The sequence below is a fragment of the Rhopalosiphum padi genome, chromosome 1, assembly GCF_020882245.1.
Source record: "Rhopalosiphum padi isolate XX-2018 chromosome 1, ASM2088224v1, whole genome shotgun sequence".
NCBI lineage: Eukaryota > Metazoa > Arthropoda > Insecta > Hemiptera > Aphididae > Rhopalosiphum > Rhopalosiphum padi.
In genome coordinates this window covers 85,747,083-85,769,718 of record NC_083597.1, presented here as the reverse complement: position 1 = coordinate 85,769,718, position 22,636 = coordinate 85,747,083, and the positions used below count along the sequence as shown (strand labels likewise).

The following is a 22,636-nucleotide window of genomic DNA, read 5'->3' as shown; positions in this document are numbered from 1 at the left end:
TAGATTCAATTTTAAAGGCATCATTGATTATATTTTCTACACTAGACAGACAATGACGCCTCTCGGTTTACTTGGCCCATTAGCTCCTGAATGGTTCAAAGACAATAAAGTACTTGGTTGTCCACATCCTCATATACCATCTGGTAAACATCTCTTAAAGTCTTAACACACGCCTTTATGTTTCAATAACTTCAATGATTGTGATTGTTACACATAATTTTAATTTTCAGATCATTTTCCGTTGTTAGTGGAATTCGAGTTATCGCCAAATGCACACCAAAGCAACTCAAACGGATTGATTGGTCGAAGGTAGCCTCAACGTCGGTTGAAAACCGTCAAAAAACATTAATTGCCAATATATTAAGCGTACGTACATGCTACGAACACTCACTATACACTTTGTACCACAATAACAGTAAATCATTTGAATTACTTTACCTATCCTCTTTTAACATATGTCATTGACTTCACATGCAAATAATAATCTGTTTAAAAACATCCCATGACTACATTTTATCTTATTTATTTTTTTACGAACAAATCATAAACTGAAAAAAGTAATAAGAAAAAAATGTATGAAAAATAAGATTTATTGTGAACTATTATGTTATTACTTAGCTACTATTTTTCATCTTAGTTTATTTTATGTACGTAAAATAATATCTCCTCAATCCCTATCCTTAATTTATTTTCAAATTTTTGTATACAACACCGTAGAGAAATTCTGACAAATATTTGTTGAAAATCTTTTGTTTTACTTATTAATTACAGTAATTATTACTGTAATGACTATTTTTTTTTTATTTATAACAAAATATTAAGTCACTTTTTTATTTTTTACCTAAAATAATTAATTTTTCATTTATTTTAACAATGCTGGAAATAAATGTTTATTTTTTGTTTTGGAAACATTTTTCTCATCGATTATTTGTTTTGTATAATTTGTGAATTATTTTCATATTGCTAAAAAGACATTCAACTGATATTTTAAAATTTTTATCCAATCACAGAAAATCTACTAGTTTATTTCCTGAATACATTATATGTATTTATTATTCTGATCAACTGTATAATTGTGAAAAATTATAATATATTTATGAATAATTTTTGTTTAATACCTATGTAATACATTTCATCATTGTAATGAAAATATAAGATTTTATAAGACATTTAAAAAAAACTTTACTACCATAGCAGCTGTTTTCATAAGTATATTAATTGTCAACAATAGAGAGGCACAGTGACACTTATAATACATCATTGTTCTTATTATTTTTTATTATACTCTCAATGTCAGTATTTAAATATGATTTGTAATTTTTGATCCATGTCCTATGATTTGATGTAAAATTGTAACTTGTATTACTTTAAATGTAGTGATAAATAAATTAAAGTTTACTGCTGATAGATATTCAATAGACTTTATATAAAACAAATAACACTATCTTATAATATAGCAATTTTCAATTTATGAAAATTGAGTATGTACGTATAGATTGTTTTTCTTATATACTAATGAAATAATATTGTTATACTTCAATACTTGCATCTATAAAATATTGCTATCGATCTGAAGCGCCACATGAGATGATTCTCACTATAATTACGAAATGTACGCACATGTATTATTTATTATAATCATCATACCTATACTGTTAAGACTTAGTTCGTAAGTGTGTTGTTATTGATGTATTATAGAATGTGGCGATTTTTTTCCGCGTGTACAGAGATACGTATCATGGACATATTGTTATTTATTAAACGAGGTTCATGTTTAGTTTTCTCAGTGAATTTCACGGTGCGAGAACATTAAACTGCTTTTCGTTCGACAAATGCCTGAATATTTTTCTTCTGTTCTCAATTCTTATTATTTTAAAGTTTCGCAATAATTATTCCACTGTCGCCCGAGAACTGAGAATCCCAAACGGCGGCTATATAACACTAGTAACGTCGACGACTTAAACCTACCTATTAGTCTTATACATAGAATAAATAATTTTACGATAGTATGATAAAACTTTTTTTTTCGAATTTATGTTTTCGTCGTCATTCCGAACGCGTTTTTAGTTTTAGTTTATTTTTTTTGTTTCGATGCTTTTATGGTTTCATCGTAACTCTGTATAGTTTCCGTCTACGTGACGCATAAACAACGAGTCGAACTCTATAAACATCCTTTTAGGCCCGTTAGGGTGCTTACGTATCGCGGTTTTCTGTGTTTCGTGGATACATACAAATGACATTGAATCAAATAAATCGTGTATTAAGATAATAAAATGATCAAAACGAAAAATACGAGTGATATAGATTGAGGTTGTTACATACTTTTTTTTTTGCTGCTAATTTTAAGTTAGGGTGCGAGCTGATGTTTCCACAGCATTCAACGACCACCTATGGTTACGTTAAAATACAAACTCAAAGTCTACGTCAATATTTGACTACCTATGTATTATTTTTTTATTATTATACTTTATATGATATTCGAATAGAAATGTTTAGAATTTAAAATTTATTTAAACACTTCATACATACCTTACAATAGTTTTATTTAGTGTCAAAATGATTTTTACAAGTAAAATTATATGTATCATTCATCATTCATTAGAAATATAATTAATATAAGTACGTGTAGTATTGAATATTGAAATTTTGGATTACAACTTTTTTATTTTGAATATTTACAATTAAATATAATGTTTATAAAGCGCAAACATTTCGAGTAGTATAAACAAACACATTTATTGTGATCTAGGTATTTCCATTATTACTTTTGTGTACATTTTTTTTCTTATAGTATTTTAATAGTAATATTATTTAAGTAATTTTGAATAGGTACTATCTTCTGTACACAACAGAATATATTGTACACTTATGAAATTGTACCGTATTATCGGCAGACGTGTTTTCTTACCTATACATTTATAGGTATTTTATAGTACCTATAATAGAGAGATAGTATTATTTTTTTTTTCTAGGCTTTTAATAGAATATCACATTGTATGAAGCCCAGTCATGTCTGTCTCGCACCCTCGTGATCCTCATCCCCGTGTAGAATTATTCCCTCCGCTATCGATGTCGTGTTCGGTATTCCTATACTTATATATCGCCGACATTGTCGTATCGATGTAAGATAATAATAATAATACATAATATCAACATATTAAAATAGTTTTTAAGTAATATTATAACTATAAATGCATATAATAATATAATTTAGATCGATTATACCGAGCAGAGATCAACCGCACACTAAATATAATAACATATACCTAGGTACCAATATTGTACATATTATATAATATATATTAATACTGTCGTATGTGTGTTGTGTGTGTATGTATGATACAATAATAATGTTTTATGTACTGCCGCCAATGATGTATGTATACCCATGTATGTGTTATATACTATATATTATGTGCTGTAAATATATATTATATAAATATGTGTATATGAGATATATATATATGTATCATTAGTTACTACGAAGACTTGCGTCTCGTATTAAGTTATATATATAATATATGTATAATGTATACATAATATAGGTGTCCCATTCGATGTCAAAAACATATACCTGATACAATATAATAATAATATTATTCTGTTGTTTTATTATTTCATTAATAATTATTGTATTCTGTATTCTGTGTCTGTGCGTGTGTTGTTATTATTATTATGATATTTTTTTTCAAAAGTAAAACTATATGATAATACTGGTACGAAATTGTAATATATATTTGACCTGAAAAGTCGAAATGTGAAAATCCAAGTTGTCTCAATACATATATTATATTATAACTTCAAGAATTTCTGTAATTGTTGAACTGTAATTGTTATTAACTAAAGGTTCGAAAAAAAAAACTTCAAGAATCACTGAATGACTGAATCCTTTGAAATCGGTTTAATATGCGCTAATTGCGCTCGTATGCATATTATTATAATTGTCAACAAAAGTATTCGAACGTTTATCAAGTGTAATAATATAGGTATGTACCTACCTAATGTATATTAATCGCCAATCGGCATGCATTATATTGTACAGTACTACAGTACACATACAAACGTGTTATTTTATAATTTAAAAATTAGAACTGGGACGATCCCACTATTTTATCTTAATATCCGATGTTCTGGTATGCATTGCATATATGAGATATTGACCGATAGCCGATCCTATATTTTATTAATTTGTTTTATCCATAAACTAATCATGATACCTATATACACAACATATTGCATTTCTGCAAGTGAGATTAATTCATGTAATGAATTTTCTAGCTGGTACAGTTATACAAAATGTCAATATTATTTTAGTTAACTGCCTGACAAACAATAAAATACAATTATGAGTTATGAGTTTATGACTAATATTATGTAATATTGTAATAACTAGCTAATGTCTAATAATAAAGTAGGTAATATTGCATATTAATTTAAATAAAAACGATAAAATGCCATGTGTTTGTGTTTACTGTATAGCAGTTCATTTCATTTTGTAATTTGTATGACAATGTTATCATTGTTTATTACATTTATAATTCATGTTCAATTATTAATATTGTGACATCATAATTTATTAATTCAAATCGTAATCGTGTACATAAAAAATGCACAAAACTGTTTTCAATATCAAAAACCTGTAAAATTAAACACAGGGTGCGGCGAAATTCTCTCCCTAGTTTCAGCATGGCGATGTACCACCAGAGGCCGTAGAAATGATGGAGATTATGTTTGTACATGAAGTTGGATAGAAAGTTTATGTTACAACCTGTTTCAGCCATAAGTCATAACCACGGCGTGGACAAACCAGAAAGTTATAGATGATTGAACCAAACTTGAAGTTGGATATTACTAATGTAAATTATAGCATTTTTAAATAAATAGGGGTTTTAAACACTTTCTTATTTCTATTGATAAAACCTAGCGTTTTATATGATTTGTTTATAACCATTCAATGATTTAATTTAAACGATAAATAATTTTCAAACTTTCAAAGTCTTTAATTGAATTTACTCAATCTAAAAAATATTAATTATTTGATACTGAAATATTATTGGATTTTTACTACTTGTAAAATAGATAATTGGCATTTATTAATATTTTTAGAGGAGAAGATTATGTTCACTCCTTTAGTATTAAGTAGGTACTTACCCTGTTTTTCAGTTCCAATGTGGTGGCGGCTTACAAAGTTACAACTTTATATTATATCTTTTACCACCGAAAGAAAAGATATTATTCTCGAATTTGGAAGTATAACTGTATCTAAACGGTTTGATTACTTAACTTTTACACTGTTTTTTTTTAGAAATTTTTAATAGTTATAGGCACCAACACAATATCCAGAACGTTCATTTCACGGTCAACTAACTTACTATAGTGTGTTAAAATTTATTGAAGCATTATCGTGCAAGATAATATAGTCAATAACTGATAAACAGCTAAATAGACTATTGTGTGAACTTCCGCTAGGAAATTCCAATTCTAATTCCTAAGTTACAGCAGAAGTCACGTGCCTACAAAAACAACCAAGCTTGTGGAGATTCTTTAAAATGAGTTGTTAAACGAAATCCAAAATTCAAAATTCCCAAAATATATACTTTTTTAAAGTCCAATTATTTTAAATTATATACTTAAGATATCATACCTATTGATTACTATTATATTTAGAATAAGCAAATACAATATGAAAATGCTACACCTTCATATGTTTAGCTACACACATACCCAACAAAATATGTGATGCAATTTTTATATGCTACTAATAAATAATTAAATTTTATTTTATTTATTTTAATATAGAAATATTTACTTATTTATTTTCTGCATATTTTCATAGTATTGAATGCATAAACATATGTTTAATGCGTTTTTAAATCAAATGGCTAAAACAAAATACGAACAAATATACAAGAACCTTCCTTCTTAGAAATTTTTTTATCCAAATCACTAATTTAAATAAATTACTACAATAGTATAATATCCACTGATATCAATATTTGATAAAATATATTTATACGTAGTATAGTTAATAATATAATGCTAATAGATCGTTTTCGCTCGGCACCTATAATCGTTTTTCGTGTGCAACGATTTAGCATTGAATTCAAATTTAATAAATCTATTACTGCGGTGACCTACTCAATATAGCGAGGTACATCCGACACTTATACTAAACAGAAAAGCGGTCACCTATTTCCCCACTTTTTATCTATAAAAATAAACATAGCTAAACTTTGCTTATTTTATTTTTTGGTTAATTTATTGAATTATTTTAATTTTTAATTTTATATTAACATTCAATTTGATATTTAATTAACATACATTTTTCTTCTCAGTTAACATCAAAATTATAATTATGTACATTATACATAATTATGAGTTCAATGTTACTACAGACTATCATTTTTATTGCTTAATAAGGGACGGTCATGTTCGGTATTTTAATTTTTATTGTGTAGATTATGATAGACTTGATAGAGTATCAATTACTAATTAGTATTTTATTACTAACATACATTTATTACTATACATTTTTAAAGTTGACGTTATCGCTTTTATTATTAATCGTATTATTATTCCGGTAGGTGTATAAACAACAATTATTAATATGGCGTTTGTTTTTGTTTTTAGTAGGAAATAATTTTAAAACAACATATTGTTCCCAAGTTGTTGTTGTATAACATCATTCTGGGTTAGAATTATTGAAATAATTTATATTATAATAATGTATAAAGGCCGTGTGGAGATGTAAATGGTAGGTATTACCAATATACAATTTAAAAGTTTACGAATACGATGTCAACTGCAGGTATGCGTCAGTACGCAATAATTATTACTATCGTAAACGTGTCTGGATTGTTTAAAATATTATAAAAGTTACATATTTTACACTATATATAGCTGTAAATCAAAATTCGATGATCGAACACTGTGAACCACGAGCTGTTTGAGCTTCGATGAGCAGTATTATAAGGATTTATTGGGATTCGATTCGTAACCAGGCGATACTTGACCATCACTGTTCGTCGATCTAACACTATATCTTTCTAAAGCAGTCGATATACCCGATTCATTTTACGTTTTATTTTACCTAAGCAGTCCAAAGAATTGAGGTAAGTTCTGTCGAAAACTGGAGTACCGTTTACTGGCGTTTAGTGTTTTAGTTGTAGTACGGACGGTCCGACGGTATGATATGAGTAATCAAAACTGATTTGATTTTTCGAACAAGTATTGAACAACCCGAATGACGTTAAATGTTTGAAGTATATTGCGATAAGTTTGTAATGTTTGTATAGTTGATGACGTAATGAGCATTTGCGTGTTAAACTTCGTACTGACGGCGACATTGAGACGTAAGAAAATTAGCGTTAAAAGTGTATTACTGTTTTTGGGTAAAGCTAAATAAATTAATAACAGGGAAAAAAAACTTGAATCTAATTGAGCCATAATAATATTATTATATGACGGTTAAAAGTTACGAAGTCACAATTACACAAATGTCAAAACTTCACGCGATAGAGTTGTTATTTGAATTTAAGTTGGTACGTAATATAATATACGAGTAGTGTAGTAGTATAATATTATTATACTGCAGATTTCATGCTCAGATAACAAAGATTTTCGGCTATCGATGTACCTACGCAAAGCTCGATATTTAAGACTCGGTTTATTCAGTATATATGACTTGAGGTATACTCTTAACCCGTCGACGACGGTCGAGTGTAGTATTTTTAGATTAGCCCATTGGCCATTACTTCGTTATACGATCCGTTTTTTAAACAGTTCTTAGCGCATTCAGGTGTGTTTTGTCGCGTGTGACTGAAAACTGAAGGACCGTTATGGTAGGTAGACACGGTATGAAATAATCAAAACATTCAAAACGGTTTTGTTTTTCCGAGCAAATGCGGCGACTTAAATATTATTCGTATTATTCGTATTACTCGTACCATTGATTTTGTATTTTTATATAACAGCGGTGATGCCAGATATTTTCTTCATCGTAGCATACGTATCGTATGCATACATATGGGGTTGAAGGGTTATTATAATATTTTAATAAACTGAAAAAAATTGGAAAGTTAGAAATAACATCCTTGTCGTGCATATACCAATATAATATATATATAATATAACCAGTGGCGGCGCCAGGGACGAGCAAGGTAGGACCAAGGCGTCCAAGGCCCTATTTGAAAATGCCTGGCCCTACCACTAACCTATTAAGCGTAATAATATACTCATTTTTAATTTTTGTGGCCCTACTTTTATAATTGTTGGCCTCCCATCATTGGCCCTACCTAGAAAAAATTCTGGTACCGCCACTGAATGTAGCGTAGGTATTTCAATCTTTGTCGCAAATTCATTTCAAGGCGGGCCACGATAAAACGCAGAAAAATTAGTGGTGCCACAGTATACGCGTCGCGGCCACCCACGTCCCGAAATCACCCGACGGATACCTAAACCGCGGGTGTAACGTATAAGTGGACACGGACAGAGAAACAGCACATCAGATAACGCGCGATGCGGCGCAGACGGATCGTCAAGTGCGCCGGGTCGGCGGCCCAGGCTGCGATGGCCGTGATGTGCGTGATCAACTTCGTGCTGACTCCCTACTTCGAGTGCATACTGGACGGGGACAGCTGCGACGAACACGTGAGCCTGATGGCCGGCATATACGCGCGGTCGGTGAGCTTCACGTGTCTGGTGTCGGTGGTCATCGCGTGGCGCAAGTATCGCGGCACCATGGCTACGTACGTGGAGCGCACCGAACTGCACGACGCGTACACGGCGCCGGCCACGGGCGCGGACGCTGCCGACCGGCCGCGTTACGTCGGCCGCGCGACGTTCGACGGCGTCGTGTTGTACACGAACCTGTTGCTCATCGTGCCCGTCAACGCGTTCCGTCTGTACCGGTTCGTGTCCGACGGCCGGCCGGCGCCCGTGCTCGTGTACTTCAGCTTCATGTACTCGCAGAACCTGTACGTGTGTCTGTACGAGACGCACTTCGCGCGGCTGTTGTACGTGCTGTACACGAGGTTCGCGGACCTCAACCGGCAGATGGAGGCCATCGGCGAGCGGATCGTGGACGGCCGGCGCGCGCGCGAAGATCCGCCGCCCGGCCGCGACGGTGGTTGGATACCGTACGACGGAGACGACGACCGCCGGCCGCCCTACCACTACTACTCGGCGGCCACCGGACAGCCGCTAGTGGACGCGATCGAACGGTTCCGGATCAGGCACAGGCTGATCCGAGAGGCCGTGAACGCGCTCAAGCCCACGTTCGCCGTGCCCATTGGCCTGTCGCTGTGCAACCTGTGCGTGATGGCGCTGTTCGACGTCTACTACCACCTGAAGAACTCGGTCTATCGACCCGCCGGGGACATGGCCACCGTGTACATATTCCTGTGGCTCTCCCAGTACATGTTCCGGTTTTTCGTCGTCACCATGACGGTGGACATCACCATGAAACAGGTTTATTATTGAATTTTTGTCATTTTAACAGTATCGACGCGTTGTAGAGTGTTGTTCGTTAGTGCCGGAGAATCCATTTTTTTTTTTTTATGAGGTTTATTTATTGTTTATCTGTTGTATATAATATGATTTGTATGTTTACGCTATATAGGCACAAAGCTCGAAAGAAACAATAACGGACATAAGCAGATATTGTTTAGATATTTGTACGAAAGAAGAGGTTATTGTTATGCTCTATATATTATGAAAACACTGTATAAACTGTCTAATATTTTTATTATATTTTTTCAGTTACAAATATTTTCAAATCAAATATCTAGTACTGTAATGGAATTTTCGATGTGTGATCTCTTCTCCATAAACGCTCGCCTCTTCACTTCTGTAAGTGAATACAACATATTGTAATAAATACAATATTATAAAGCGCCGACAAGGATTATAAGTTATTAATTATTTACTAATAAAACAGTGTATAAACTATAAATATATATTATTATTATATTAAATACCAAGAAATTGATTTGATATGAAGTTTGGCTTAAAAAACAAATATGTCTATAGCTAATTATTTGATCTTATGTATAGTGATATGATATTATAATAATATTATTATTACTGTCATATAATAAAAAATAAAAATAAACATTATTTTCTCGACATCTCAATCATATTCGACTGTAAAAAAATATTCATACTTATATTTATGAGTATGAACTTAAGGGGGTATAACACAGTGTAGTGTATGTGTGTATGTTTGTTCATTATGAAATACTGTTTTGTATAATTAAAAAAAAATCGATGTGATTGTTTACACAATATCGAATGAATGTGCTGAATTATTGATTTCTATTTTTAGCATCACAGAAATTTTCAATATATCGATAAATATTTTACATTTATTTAATAATATTTATTTTTGAGTATGACGAGTAACCCCGAGCGACGGTTAAATGAAATTCCACTGTATTACAATTTAATTTTATTGTTACTCTACTTACATAATATAAACTAAAATCGTAATCGAATGCTGACTGATGTGTGTAATTCGGATTAAGTATATATAGTAGGTTGTGTACACGAAGTTACGCAGTTTATATAAATTGTGTGTGTTCGTTTTGTTTCAGGCAGTGGGCGTCTGCATTACGTATTTAGTAATATTACTCCAGTTCAAAATAAAGGTGGATAATGTGTATTAGCAAACACGTTTAGAATTCTAATCTCTATAATACGCTTAGGGGATTTTTTGAAATAAATAACAATACATCACGCGTGTAAGTACATAGACAGTACATATCGTACGTTATATACTTATATATACGCATTACCAACTATAATAATATTTACAGTAGTGCAATTTCTAGTTGAGTTTTCCGATATTTAATCCATGGACGATAACATTGTTTAACATTTCCACTCGATCGCTAAATAATAATAGTAAATACTTGCATTAGACATTTAGACATTATGTCGATCGGCATAACTTCAGGGCATGTCTGTGTACGAGATAAAATTATTTTTAAACTATTTCTTACATGACTATAACATTTTAACTTTTATAAGCAGTAAAATTAATATATACAATATACCTACATTTTTTGAAAAATGACTAATAAATAATAAAAATAAACGGTGAATTTATATTTCATACCAAGCTTACAAATAAATTACACCGTTTTAATGGTATATATGTACATATGTACCTAGTATCTACCTACTTAAATATTTCACAGTCGAAATGTAACTATTAAAAATTGATTAATTGTGTACAATGAAAATATTTGATAATAATTAATGCACATGATTTTAGATAAGTAAAATAAAAATTGTGAAATGTGTGTTAATTTTATAGCCTTAGATTTTTAATAAGTAGATATTTACTTTTTATTCCAATATATTTTTCATCAATATTTGTATAATAATACAATATATGTATTATATTAAGATAACAATATATTTTATACAATACTTTATTTTAGGAAATAATAATGTAATATTAAAAAAAAATAAGGTCATATTTTTTTTAATAGATACCATCAGTTCTTAGAACAACAAAAAACAGTCAACTTATTATAACGCTGTGAAACATAATATTTATCTAATAGAATAATGATTTCAAATATATTTGTGGAACATGCACTTATTATAGCTAGGAAACGAGCGAAGCAATATTTCAAAATATATTTATATTGTATTATTAGTACTTTTATTTTATATTATTAGAAATACGGTGAAATGAATTGATTTTTAACAAATCATTTCATATTTCATACATTGTATAATAATTATTATAATTTAAATCATATTATATTATTAGGTATTATTAATTTATATATAAGTCAATGCCAACATATCTAGTAGAATGGTATACATTTGTTAGTTGAATAAATAGCTTAAAATAAGTCTAAATATTTTTGACTATACTTCCGTTTTTTCGTAGTTTATTTTTGTTTTATCAATATAATTAAAAAAAACATCATAATTTTTACTTTTGACCTCTGAAAATAACAATCCAATTTTCTATCTGAATCTACCCTCAAAATTGAATATTTTGACTTCTGAAATGTGATAGCTGTCACAAAAAAAAAAAACAAACATACATGAATACATGATTATAAAACTAAAACATTTATTATTTTGCTCGGAGTTTAAAATTATGAAAAAATAATTTTTTAAATGTGTTCTATACATGGTTAGTACGCTAGTTTAGAACTATTATACCTACATAGCTTATATATTATCATATATTTCATCGTATTCTCGTAAACATTTTTTAAAATTTCTCATAAAAAAAACCCAATTTATTTATTTAGAAAAATAGAAAATATTTATGATATTTTATTTAATAAATGATTGTTATTCGCCTCATTGCGACTATATAGTAAGAAGTTCGTCATCTGAAAAAGTATAATCTGCAAGAAGTAAAACATTAAGAACGATAAGAAATTAAAAACAGTCAATATATTATATTATTGTTATTACCCGTCATGACGTGTATATTTCTTTTAGGATAAATCATTAAAATTTTATTACACTACGTCATGACGTGTATATTTTTTTCGGATAAATCGCTAAAATTTCCAATTCGATAGAAATCATCGTTTTGTCTCTGCACGATGACCAAAAGAATTTTTGTTTAGAACCAAGTACGCGTTAATGACTGACGACTGTACAAATATGTGCAGGTCATACGCGCGATACGCGTTTGTTTTTGACGTTCTGATGGAATTTCGTACCACTTTCCGACATATCATTAAAATTATCTCGTCGGTGAATGTTTAAATAATGTAATACGTATGTGTTTCAATAAAGTTAGTACATATAAGACGTATTATATATTTGTATGTGTAATAATAATATAATATTATACTACGATACAGTTGCTATCAATACACATGTATCTTATACTATCGTGAAATTAAGAATAAATTCTCTCTTAAAATCATACAAAATGTCAGTTATGTGATCCAAACAGTCGACGAGTTATAGCCATCGTCTATAATATTATTACGTCACTAATACTCACAAACCGCTCTCCCTTCCGCCCGGCATATTATGTCGTTTCCATCTTCGCGGTGTTCATGCTTCCTCCAGAGCCGTACTACTTTCACTTGGCCGCGCAATAGCTGTGAACTCGTAACCGTGCACACAACAATATTCTACAACAGAAGTCATCGTCTAACGTGAGTAAAAAGTTTTTCTCATTTTTTTTATTATAATGATATAAATATATATATATCGTTTTTGCTTGGTTTTTGATCATGAAATATCTAGTTAAAACGCTTTTCTGATAACGTTTTACGAATTATTCTGATTACCGAACTTATAAATCATTACGATATTGACACATATTATGTTTTTAGTTACTAATTAGGTACCTAGACTACAAATTAAATCGTTTTTAAAATGTACATTCGTTAAGGCTGTGAAATATAAAGCAGTGTTATTTTGGGACCAACAGAACTTCCGTATAAATGCGTTTTACTTAGTCTAGCGTAGATAATAACATTAAACGTTTCCAGTTTAATATAATATAACAGCTGTATAGTTATAATTAAAGATAATACCATAATGGCGTATTAATATTTACAGGACATTAATAACTCATATTGATCAACAGTTAGCCGTAATTTAATAACTGCTACCTAGTACACAAACCTTCATTATTTTTTATTGATCCTTAAAAAAGCATTAGTTAAGTACCTATTGGCCATTTCATTAGTCTATAGGTCTATATATAGTAACATTCCGCCCATCGGGATTGACGCACAGAGGTGTTTTATTTTTTAATGAATTAATTTATAAAAGAATATATAGTGGTGCAAAAATAATGTAATTTTTTCAGTATAATACAAAAAAAGCTTATCTAAGTAATTATCATTTATTAGTATAATAAAGTATAAAAGATGAAACCACCAAGATAAATACATTAATACACTAAATTCTAACAGTGTTAGTGACTGGTGACGTTTATATTTAGTAATAAATACAAGTTAGTTTTAAAATAAATTTACTACCTAATTAGAATAAATAAAATATATAGGTACTATTTGTTTAAAATATTTTCATACTCAACAATTCTATTACGAAAAATGAATACCTATTTTTCCCCTAAAACAGCACGAACATTTATGGAATATAATTCATTATTATACAATTATTCCAACTACATTTTTGAATAGTTCATTATAATAATAGAAGCAAATTGTATTTTTTTGAGTAATAAACTATGTTGGTTAGAAAAAAAAACAACAATTATAATATTAAGTACATAATTTGTATAATTATTTTTTCAAAATGATTACTCTATCTTAGTTGATCATTGTAAAGATCCGAGGTCATCGACAAATTGTATAGGTACCTACTTATGATTTACTGTTTGTTAATTTATATAATAGATCAATGTCTATATGAAGATTAGAAAGTCTCTAAAGATTATATGTATTTTATAATGTTAAATCTACAGTTAATTTTAGATGTAAATTTAATACTATAACAATTGTTAAATAGAAACTCACACATATCAAATAAGAGTTAATCAAGTATTCTCAATAAATTAAAAAAAAAAAAAATACAAACAAAAATGTTATTGTAATTAATTACGCTACATAGGTATTGCACGTTTATATATATATTTCATGTAGTACTGCTACCTATGTCCTGTTTATATAGTATGTACACGCTCACATTATTCATAATCTAGTGTCGTAATTGTAATTTTTACCATGTATAACACAATATTTGTTTTTCAAGGAAATGTTATTATTGTACTTAATTGATTCATTTATTCATGTCGTGATAAGTTATGTCCAAACGGTAATAATTTTCCGCACATTGTTGTAGTCTATAGATTAGAAATTTATGATTGTAATTGTGTAAATTACTTTTATAAAATAATATAGCACCTGCACAGAATAACTCTGAGATAGTATGCGTTTAACGCAGATTGTATAGTATATATTTAGACACTATTTTGAAACTTGTAACGCAGGGAGATAGTTATTCTTATTGTATAAAATGTGTATTATTATTAGTATAAAATAATTTGTAAAAGTGTTAAATACTTATTATGTAGCTTCTATATTGATTATTAAGTGAATTTTTCTAGTGATACATAATGGTATAGGTACCTAGGTACTATTTTGGTCATATAATTTAAGTAGATTTTATATTCTTAGCTTTACAAAAGTTTTAGTTTTATGAAGACTTTAGACGTATAAACTAATCTCCTTTATCCCTGGACCATTACTTTATATCCACAAACTATATGGTACACATTTTATATCCAATACAATTTCAACAACTATTATATGCAAACATTTTTTTAAGTGTATTTATCGAATAATTTGAATGTATTTCAAATTAAAATGTTGTACTATCTCCCCCCCCTCCCATCCGAATCAGATCTTATCGTTTCTTATTCCATTATTATTATAATATATTAATTTTATATTTTAAATAGGCACTCTCTTTAATGCGTCGCTGAATAAGATAGACCTTATACCTAACTATAATTATTATTTTAAGCAATTTCACACTTTTAACCACCAAATATAAATTAAACACATTTATTATCTGAGATTACCAAATAATATTTTCAAGGATTTTGATAATCATCACGTTGAGTCCAAGGCTACTCCCTCATTAAAAATACTATTTTTATAATCTCTTTACGAATTTCCAACACTCTCAGTATACCTATAGAGCCTTATACGAGGATTCATATGAGCCTTATTAACTACAACTGTTGTGTTTTGTTTGTATTTCAATAGTTACGATGTGGTATTCGGAGACTCTCTCTTACCTTCACACAACTAACCTGGTGGTAATCGCCGCCTATGCCGCTCTGATCACGTTTATATTTTTGGTCATTGTTAAACTGTACACTTGGATGACTACAGGCGTATACCGCGGCACCACGAGCATGAAAGGCAAAGTCGTAATCGTCACAGGATGCAATTCTGGTAATGTTTGTGGCACATATATTATTATACATTCGTAATTGTATTATACACACACACACATACACACAATATGGTTGGACGACACAGAGCACATGACCGTATTAACTATCTCCTATATTATGTTCTTCTTAGGCATTGGCAAAGAAACGGCCAAAGATTTGGCTAAGCGTGGCGCCAGAGTAATCATGGCTTGCAGGAACATGGAGACCGGATCGAAAGCTAGAGGTAAAAATCGATTACTTACAATAATAGTTCAATAGTTATTGCATGCGATTGTTCGACTATCGATTGATTTTCTACTTCATTCGCTGTGCATAACAGAGTCTTATATTTTACCAAATGTGCCTGCGCATAGTCAAACAGGAACGTTGTATATTTTTAGTGGTGTGACAGTAGATGGATCGAAGTGCATACTGTACTTCACAAACAACAAAATACTTCGGCGTTCGTTGATATACTGCGATTATGCATTATTGCCGTTAAATGACTATATTATATTATGTAGTATTATTAGTATTACATGCGAGCATTTAATGGATAAAAATCATTTGCGAGGAATAATTTGGTTTTACTTCTTTATGGTACAAATAAACCGTGTCTTAGAGCATGTACTTTTTTATTCAGAGGAAATCCAACTAGTTCTTACTAACATTAAAGTTACTTTTCACTAGCTTTATTTTTGCGCAATAGTAATTGAAATACAAATAAATAGTTAACATAAAATATTTTACCATATATTTACTTTCTCTACAGTAATTTGATTCATTAATCGTTAATTAATTTAATTATTAATGTTTAAATTATTAAACATAGTACAATAGGTATATACTACGTAGTATTGCGTATAAATTTCATTTTAAGCATCGTGTCCGCATTATTCTGTGGTGATTTTCAGATCTTGGTGAACCCAACGGTTGACTGTGTGTACAATTATTTAACAACATTTGTTCTCTACACTCTTTTTTAATAGAAATATCGTTGTGTTTTGTAGTACTTTGCACTGTTTTATTAACATTAAATTAATTGAAGCCTTGTACCGTTATTTCGTATAACCGCGAAAACTAAATAATTCGTATCACTATTATTTATCAATTATCATGTTTTGTTTAACAATACTTACTATGTTGTGTATACTGCTTTGCAATAATGTTAATTTGAACGATTTGCCTTGTGATTTTAGAAAAGTTTTGTCTTTATATATTATTAAAAACAAAATAAAAATTATTATTTTCGTATTCTATTGAAGTACTGCAAATAAGTTATCCAATTTATATAGAACTAACAAATTATGTTTATATGAAGTTGAAAATTTATAAATACCATCACATAATATTCAAATAGTCGTGAAGGTTTTATACTTTTGACAGAGGTGGGTAGTAGTAGGCACCCAAGTAGCCGGGTTGCAATAGAATAAACATGGTGAGATATGTATAAAATTCAGACTCACAAACGAAGTGCATAAAGGGATTCTATATTATGACAAGGCAATGTTTGAAAGTCATGTTTTATACGAATTGTGTATTATAAAATTCGTTTTTCAAAAATAAATTTATTGCAATTGTTTATGTTTTAATTGCAATATTGCACAGAAATTAATTTGGGAAATTTAAAAAAAGGAAAAGAAAAACGAGTTATTAGTCTATATACGCCTAATAACAAACTCGATATATAATTAATAATTATTATATTATTATATTTTATACCTAATTAAAATATATAATATATGCATGTTAAAAAACAACTATAATTTAATTTTTATTTATATATAACGAAATTATAGATAACATAATGAAAATTCTCACAACACATAATTTTAAGATATTTAATTTTCGAAAAAATAATCCAAACCCATGTCTGTATAATATACACATAATAATATATATAAACATATAGTACGTAGAAGTCCGAGATGATGTTCTTTATTCGTTATTCAGTCACCAATTTATCCAAATTTTTATTTCTAAGTTTGTGTTAAAATATTGAACGATATGGGTAAACAATACTCGTACACTTTTTTTATTGTATATATTTAAAATATATTGAACCTATCATAATATTGTTGTTTTAACATCAAAGTTGAATAATTAATGGTTTTGTTCAGACGAAATCATCAACTATAGCGGAAACTCTGACGTGGTGCTCATGGAATTGGATTTGAGCAGTTTGAATTCAGTGCGTCAATTCGCAGCTAAAGTAAACAAACAAGAATCTCGATTAGACGTACTGATCAACAACGCTGGCGTAGCTAATACTTTTGGTAAAAAAGTTACTGAAGATGGTTTAGAACTTACCATGGCTACCAATCAATACGGCCCATTTTTGCTGACACATTTACTTCTACGTAAGAACGCACGATTATTATTAATTACCACGATTAAAATATAATCGTTCTATATGTAACGTACTGTACAACAATGATATAATATAACAGAGAGCTGAACGATATATTTCGTTAAGGTTTTAAATAAAAATGCGAAAGGAAAATTAAAATAAAATACATTAATCGTGCGTGTTGTCTCGTAAACGGTTAAGTAAACTATATATGGTTTAAATTGTTGAACAAAAGGTTTTGATTTAGGTGAATATGAATATTATATTTTGTGTAAAGTTTAAATTTTTTTCGTTTTAGCTTTGTTGAAAAAGACCACCTCTAGCAGGATTGTAATAGTCGCTTCCGACTTATACAAGCTCGCAAAATTGAACTTGGCCAAACCTAATCCGACCAACCAACTGCCCGCCTACTTATATTATGTCTCCAAATACGCTAACATTATGTTCTCAATGGAATTGGCACGTAAACTCAACGACAGTAATTCAGGTGATTTCCCATAGACATACTCGTATACCACAGTCGTTTCCAAATCGAAAAAATATAAAATATAATTATTATCAAACAGGTGTTACGTGCAATTGTCTTCATCCTGGCATCATCGACTCCGGAATATGGAGAAACGTGCCATTTCCGTTGAACTTGGGTTTACAAGTGATCGTCAAGACTATGTTTAAGGTATGTGTCTTACATAATATATGGACATAACGTAGTTTAATATTTATGTCGCCGCAAATGGCAAATCATTTTGTCACAGCGGTACTACAGCTATTATATGATATTAAAACAAAATACACTGTTTATTATTTGTGCCTTGTCGTATTTATAGTAAAACAATAAAGTTATGAAAATTTAATTATTATGATAATATATATACATTATACAATATATATATATATATATACAGTAGAATCCGCTTAATTGGGACACATTGGGTGGTGACCTATTTGTCCCCATTATCCAACTGTCCCGATTAACCGAATAACACTAATAAACCAATACATTCATTCGGGACTATACCAATCTGTCCCTATTAAGCGGTTGTCCCCTTTACGTGGTGTCCCAAATAAGTGGATTCTACTGTATATATATATATTATTAGTGATGTAAATTTGTATAAGTGTTATATTCACTGGTACTCCCTCTGGCGCGTCAAAATTAATGAAAACAAATCTGTACACACCACCTTTGCTCTTCACCACAGACAACCTCCTCCGGTACATATAAACGGCAAACCAATACCAAACTCCGACACAGCCAAATATCTAGGTATAACCTTCGACAAACGTCTAACATGGGCTAAACACATACACACAACAAAATTAAAATTAAATCAACGACTCTACTCTCTCAAACCTATTCTCGGTAAATTCTCAAAATTATCCCTCAAAACCAAAATTCATATATATAATCTTCTTCTTAAGCCTATCTGGCTCTACGGTATACAACTCTGGGGCACGGCAAAAATATCAAATACAAAAAAAATACAAGTGTTTCAATCAAAAATCCTCCGACTCGTAACCAATGCTCCTCCTTATATTTCAAACCACACACTTCTTACTGATCTTCACATTCCTAAAGTCACTGATACAGCCAAGCTAAACTACTCAAAATTTAGGAATCGCCTTCAAAATCACCCTAATCCCCACATAAAAAAGCTATTATCCATCTCCATCCCAGGAAATCCCACCAGAAGACTTAAACGACAATGGCCCCGTGACCTTATAAAGTAAACATTATATGAATACACCTAAATAATTGTAAATTCAAGTCGAAGTATCTTCACTGGACGGTTTCTTCTCTCAAGACATTCAAGCTATTGCACTTAATTTAAAAACATACATTATGCTTATTGTACTTTTTTTTTGTAGTATAGATTGTATAAATTCTAGATTAAAAAAAAAAAAAAAAAAAAAAAAGTGTTATATTGTAATAAATAGTATACTGTTACACACGGTATTACACGTTGAAATAGTGCTACGTATAGTGACTATATCCTTATAGTCATATAGAATTATTTTATATAGAATGGTTCATACTATTTTTTTAAATTTACATACGAAAAACACAAGATTATTATTTGTGGTTGTTAAAATTGTTATTGACACTAATTTATTTGTTAATCATCTAATTTTCTGTTGCTATACACCTATTTTTTTATTTTCATTATTGTCAAATTTTAATGTATTTACATTTCTATGGACAAAATCTATATGCAGTTTGCGTAATTTTCAAAATAAAGGAATTTTTATACAAGTATAAACACTGTTTAATACACATATTATATAATATATAAATTAATAATACTTGTCTTTATTCTATAGTTATTAATACGCACGCGTGGTATTATATAAAGCGTATAACACTTGTATAGGTAATATGCAAAGTATAAAATGATAATATTTTTATAATATAACAAATAAATAAAATACATATTATATTTTTACATCATATCAAATTTTCTATAGTAATTTAATCCATAAATTATAATATATACACATCTGATATTTGGTGTTTTCTTGGACCATACTATTTTGTGATCTGTACTCGTATAATATGTACCTATTTAATGCACGACCATTGTATTAAATCAGTTGTATTTAAGGCTATTCATATCAAACTGCCTGTATTATATCTGCATATTAATATATATTCTGATGTGATCTGCTTTCAGACCACCGAACAAGGTGCACAAACTTCAATTTACTTGGCCGTCAGCGAAGACGTTGCCAAGACTAGCGGAAAATATTTTAAAGATTGCAAAGTAAATATGATTTTATTGTGCTTTATATTATATTTTATTTCGGTGCATCGTGCGTGTAGATGAATACATGATTCATTAAATATATTCCGTAACAGATGCGTGCGTAATTATGTGGCGAAATTGAAAAAGATGCTTTCCGCGTTTGATCATCTTGTTTCAAATTAAAAAAAAAATCCACGTATGTGTACGCACACAAATTTTTATGTTATTATTATTATTTTACATGCTTTTACTCACACCGTTTTCTGGTAATTATAATTATCATTAGTGAACGTTGATGCCGTAGCTTATGTTATCTATAACGCCCTGTTTGTTTCGTTGCTATTATAACTTCCATCGTCAACTTACCATAAACTTGTATTCACAACTTTTGAGATTTCCGTTATAAACTTCTGAATTTATATACGCCGATATTCGAGAGCACGGTTTATACAAAACCACTAGTTAGTAGTTATAAGTCGTAGTTATTTATAAACGGAAATAGTATTATTTTAAAGCAGAATTTAAGTGCACGTGTCGTTGGATCAATTGAAACTTTAGTATCGTTATCGACAATAAACGTGTTAGAAATATTAACATTATTATTTATTGTGCATAATAAAAATTATTCTAATCATGTATCATAAAGTTTTTTTTTGAGATACGTAGAATAGTTTTTAGAACCGTCTAATTAAATTAGTGGACAATTTTTTTTTCGTACCCACCGCCTAATCTGCCTACGCAGTCCACTCAAAAAGTTTTCACGTGCCAGTGTGCTCTACTACAAAAACGTAACGCGTGCCACGGGTTGGCTACCGCCCCGCAATAAAGTGTCCTATATAGAAAAGTCAAGTACTGGATTATTGTATTCATATTTTAATAATAACTTATGATTAACATGATTTATTGTCGGCGATCTGATAAGGTGAAACTTACAGTAGGTACGCGCAATTATGTAATATTTGATCGGCATACATATTGATAACTCACCAGTGAATCGGTGACAGAAGTATTATAATATAATATCTTTGACGAAATTCTAAATGATTTTAAACATCAAACTAATATCATGAAATCGTTTATTAAATTTAGGAAGGCAGTTTGAGAAGCGATGTTTTAGACGAAGGAAACGCCAAGAAATATTGGGAAATTTGCGAAAAGCTCGTGAAACTCCAACCCAACGACCCAAGACCGTAACACACGTATGCTGTTTATAATATGTGTTATATACATCTCTTATACAATATACATGTGTGATGTGATGTGTCAACAGTTCAACACAACGATTGATTAATATATATTAATATATTATTGATTATCGTGTACCTACTTGTATTTTAGTACAATTATTATGTACTATATTATTGTATTTTATTATTTTGAAATCATAAGTTTATGTTTAATTATAAAAACTGTATTAGGTGTTACGGTTTTAGAACAGACTTTCTATTCTTTGAATGTTAATAAAAACCGTTATTTGTTCATGAAGTAATTGAGTAGGTATTATACGTTTAAAATATTATGTACCTACCTGTATTATGTATTTTTTACAAATTACTAATTTTTCAAAATAAATCATTCATTTAACGGTGAAATATCTTTTTAAAAACACTAATAAATATTTTTAAAACATAA

General features: G+C 29.8%; 3 protein-coding genes across 5 annotated transcripts in view; all 3 read left to right on the top strand.

The window, feature by feature from the left end:
• The window catches only part of LOC132932103 (CCR4-NOT transcription complex subunit 6-like), a 56,252-nt gene extending 54,836 nt beyond the window's left edge, over window positions 1-1,416 (top strand). Inside the window, exons 12-13 of the mRNA XM_060998321.1 lie at window positions 4-143; window positions 231-1,416. Coding sequence (XP_060854304.1) covers window positions 4-143; window positions 231-313 — 223 coding nt within the window. The 3' untranslated portion in view covers window positions 314-1,416. The remainder of the gene's footprint in view (window positions 1-3; window positions 144-230) is intronic.
• Window positions 1,417-8,185: 6,769 nt separating this feature from the next.
• On the top strand, window positions 8,186-12,851 carry LOC132917084 (uncharacterized). Of its 3 annotated transcripts, none has more exons than XR_009660242.1 (5): window positions 8,186-9,468; window positions 9,620-9,688; window positions 9,760-9,849; window positions 10,593-10,739; window positions 11,496-12,851. XR_009660242.1 is itself a non-coding variant. In XM_060977635.1 (4 exons), the coding sequence occupies exons 1-4, from the start codon at window positions 8,518-8,520 to the stop codon at window positions 10,662-10,664; spliced, it is 1,182 nt and encodes a 393-aa protein (XP_060833618.1). In that variant the 5' UTR covers window positions 8,186-8,517; the 3' UTR covers window positions 10,665-11,240. The 3 variants fall into 3 exon arrangements, 1 of the variants encoding a protein (XP_060833618.1); XR_009660241.1 differs by lacking the exon at window positions 11,496-12,851 and adding an exon at window positions 10,815-11,240; XM_060977635.1 differs by lacking the exon at window positions 11,496-12,851 and having other exon boundaries at window positions 10,593-11,240.
• A 149-nt stretch (window positions 12,852-13,000) lies between these two features.
• On the top strand, window positions 13,001-22,636 carry LOC132917086 (retinol dehydrogenase 14). The gene is made up of 8 exons (XM_060977636.1): window positions 13,001-13,148; window positions 15,738-15,929; window positions 16,062-16,154; window positions 18,031-18,270; window positions 18,559-18,747; window positions 18,827-18,936; window positions 20,933-21,022; window positions 22,094-22,636. The coding sequence occupies exons 2-8, from the start codon at window positions 15,743-15,745 to the stop codon at window positions 22,196-22,198; spliced, it is 1,014 nt and encodes a 337-aa protein (XP_060833619.1). The 5' UTR covers window positions 13,001-13,148; window positions 15,738-15,742; the 3' UTR covers window positions 22,199-22,636.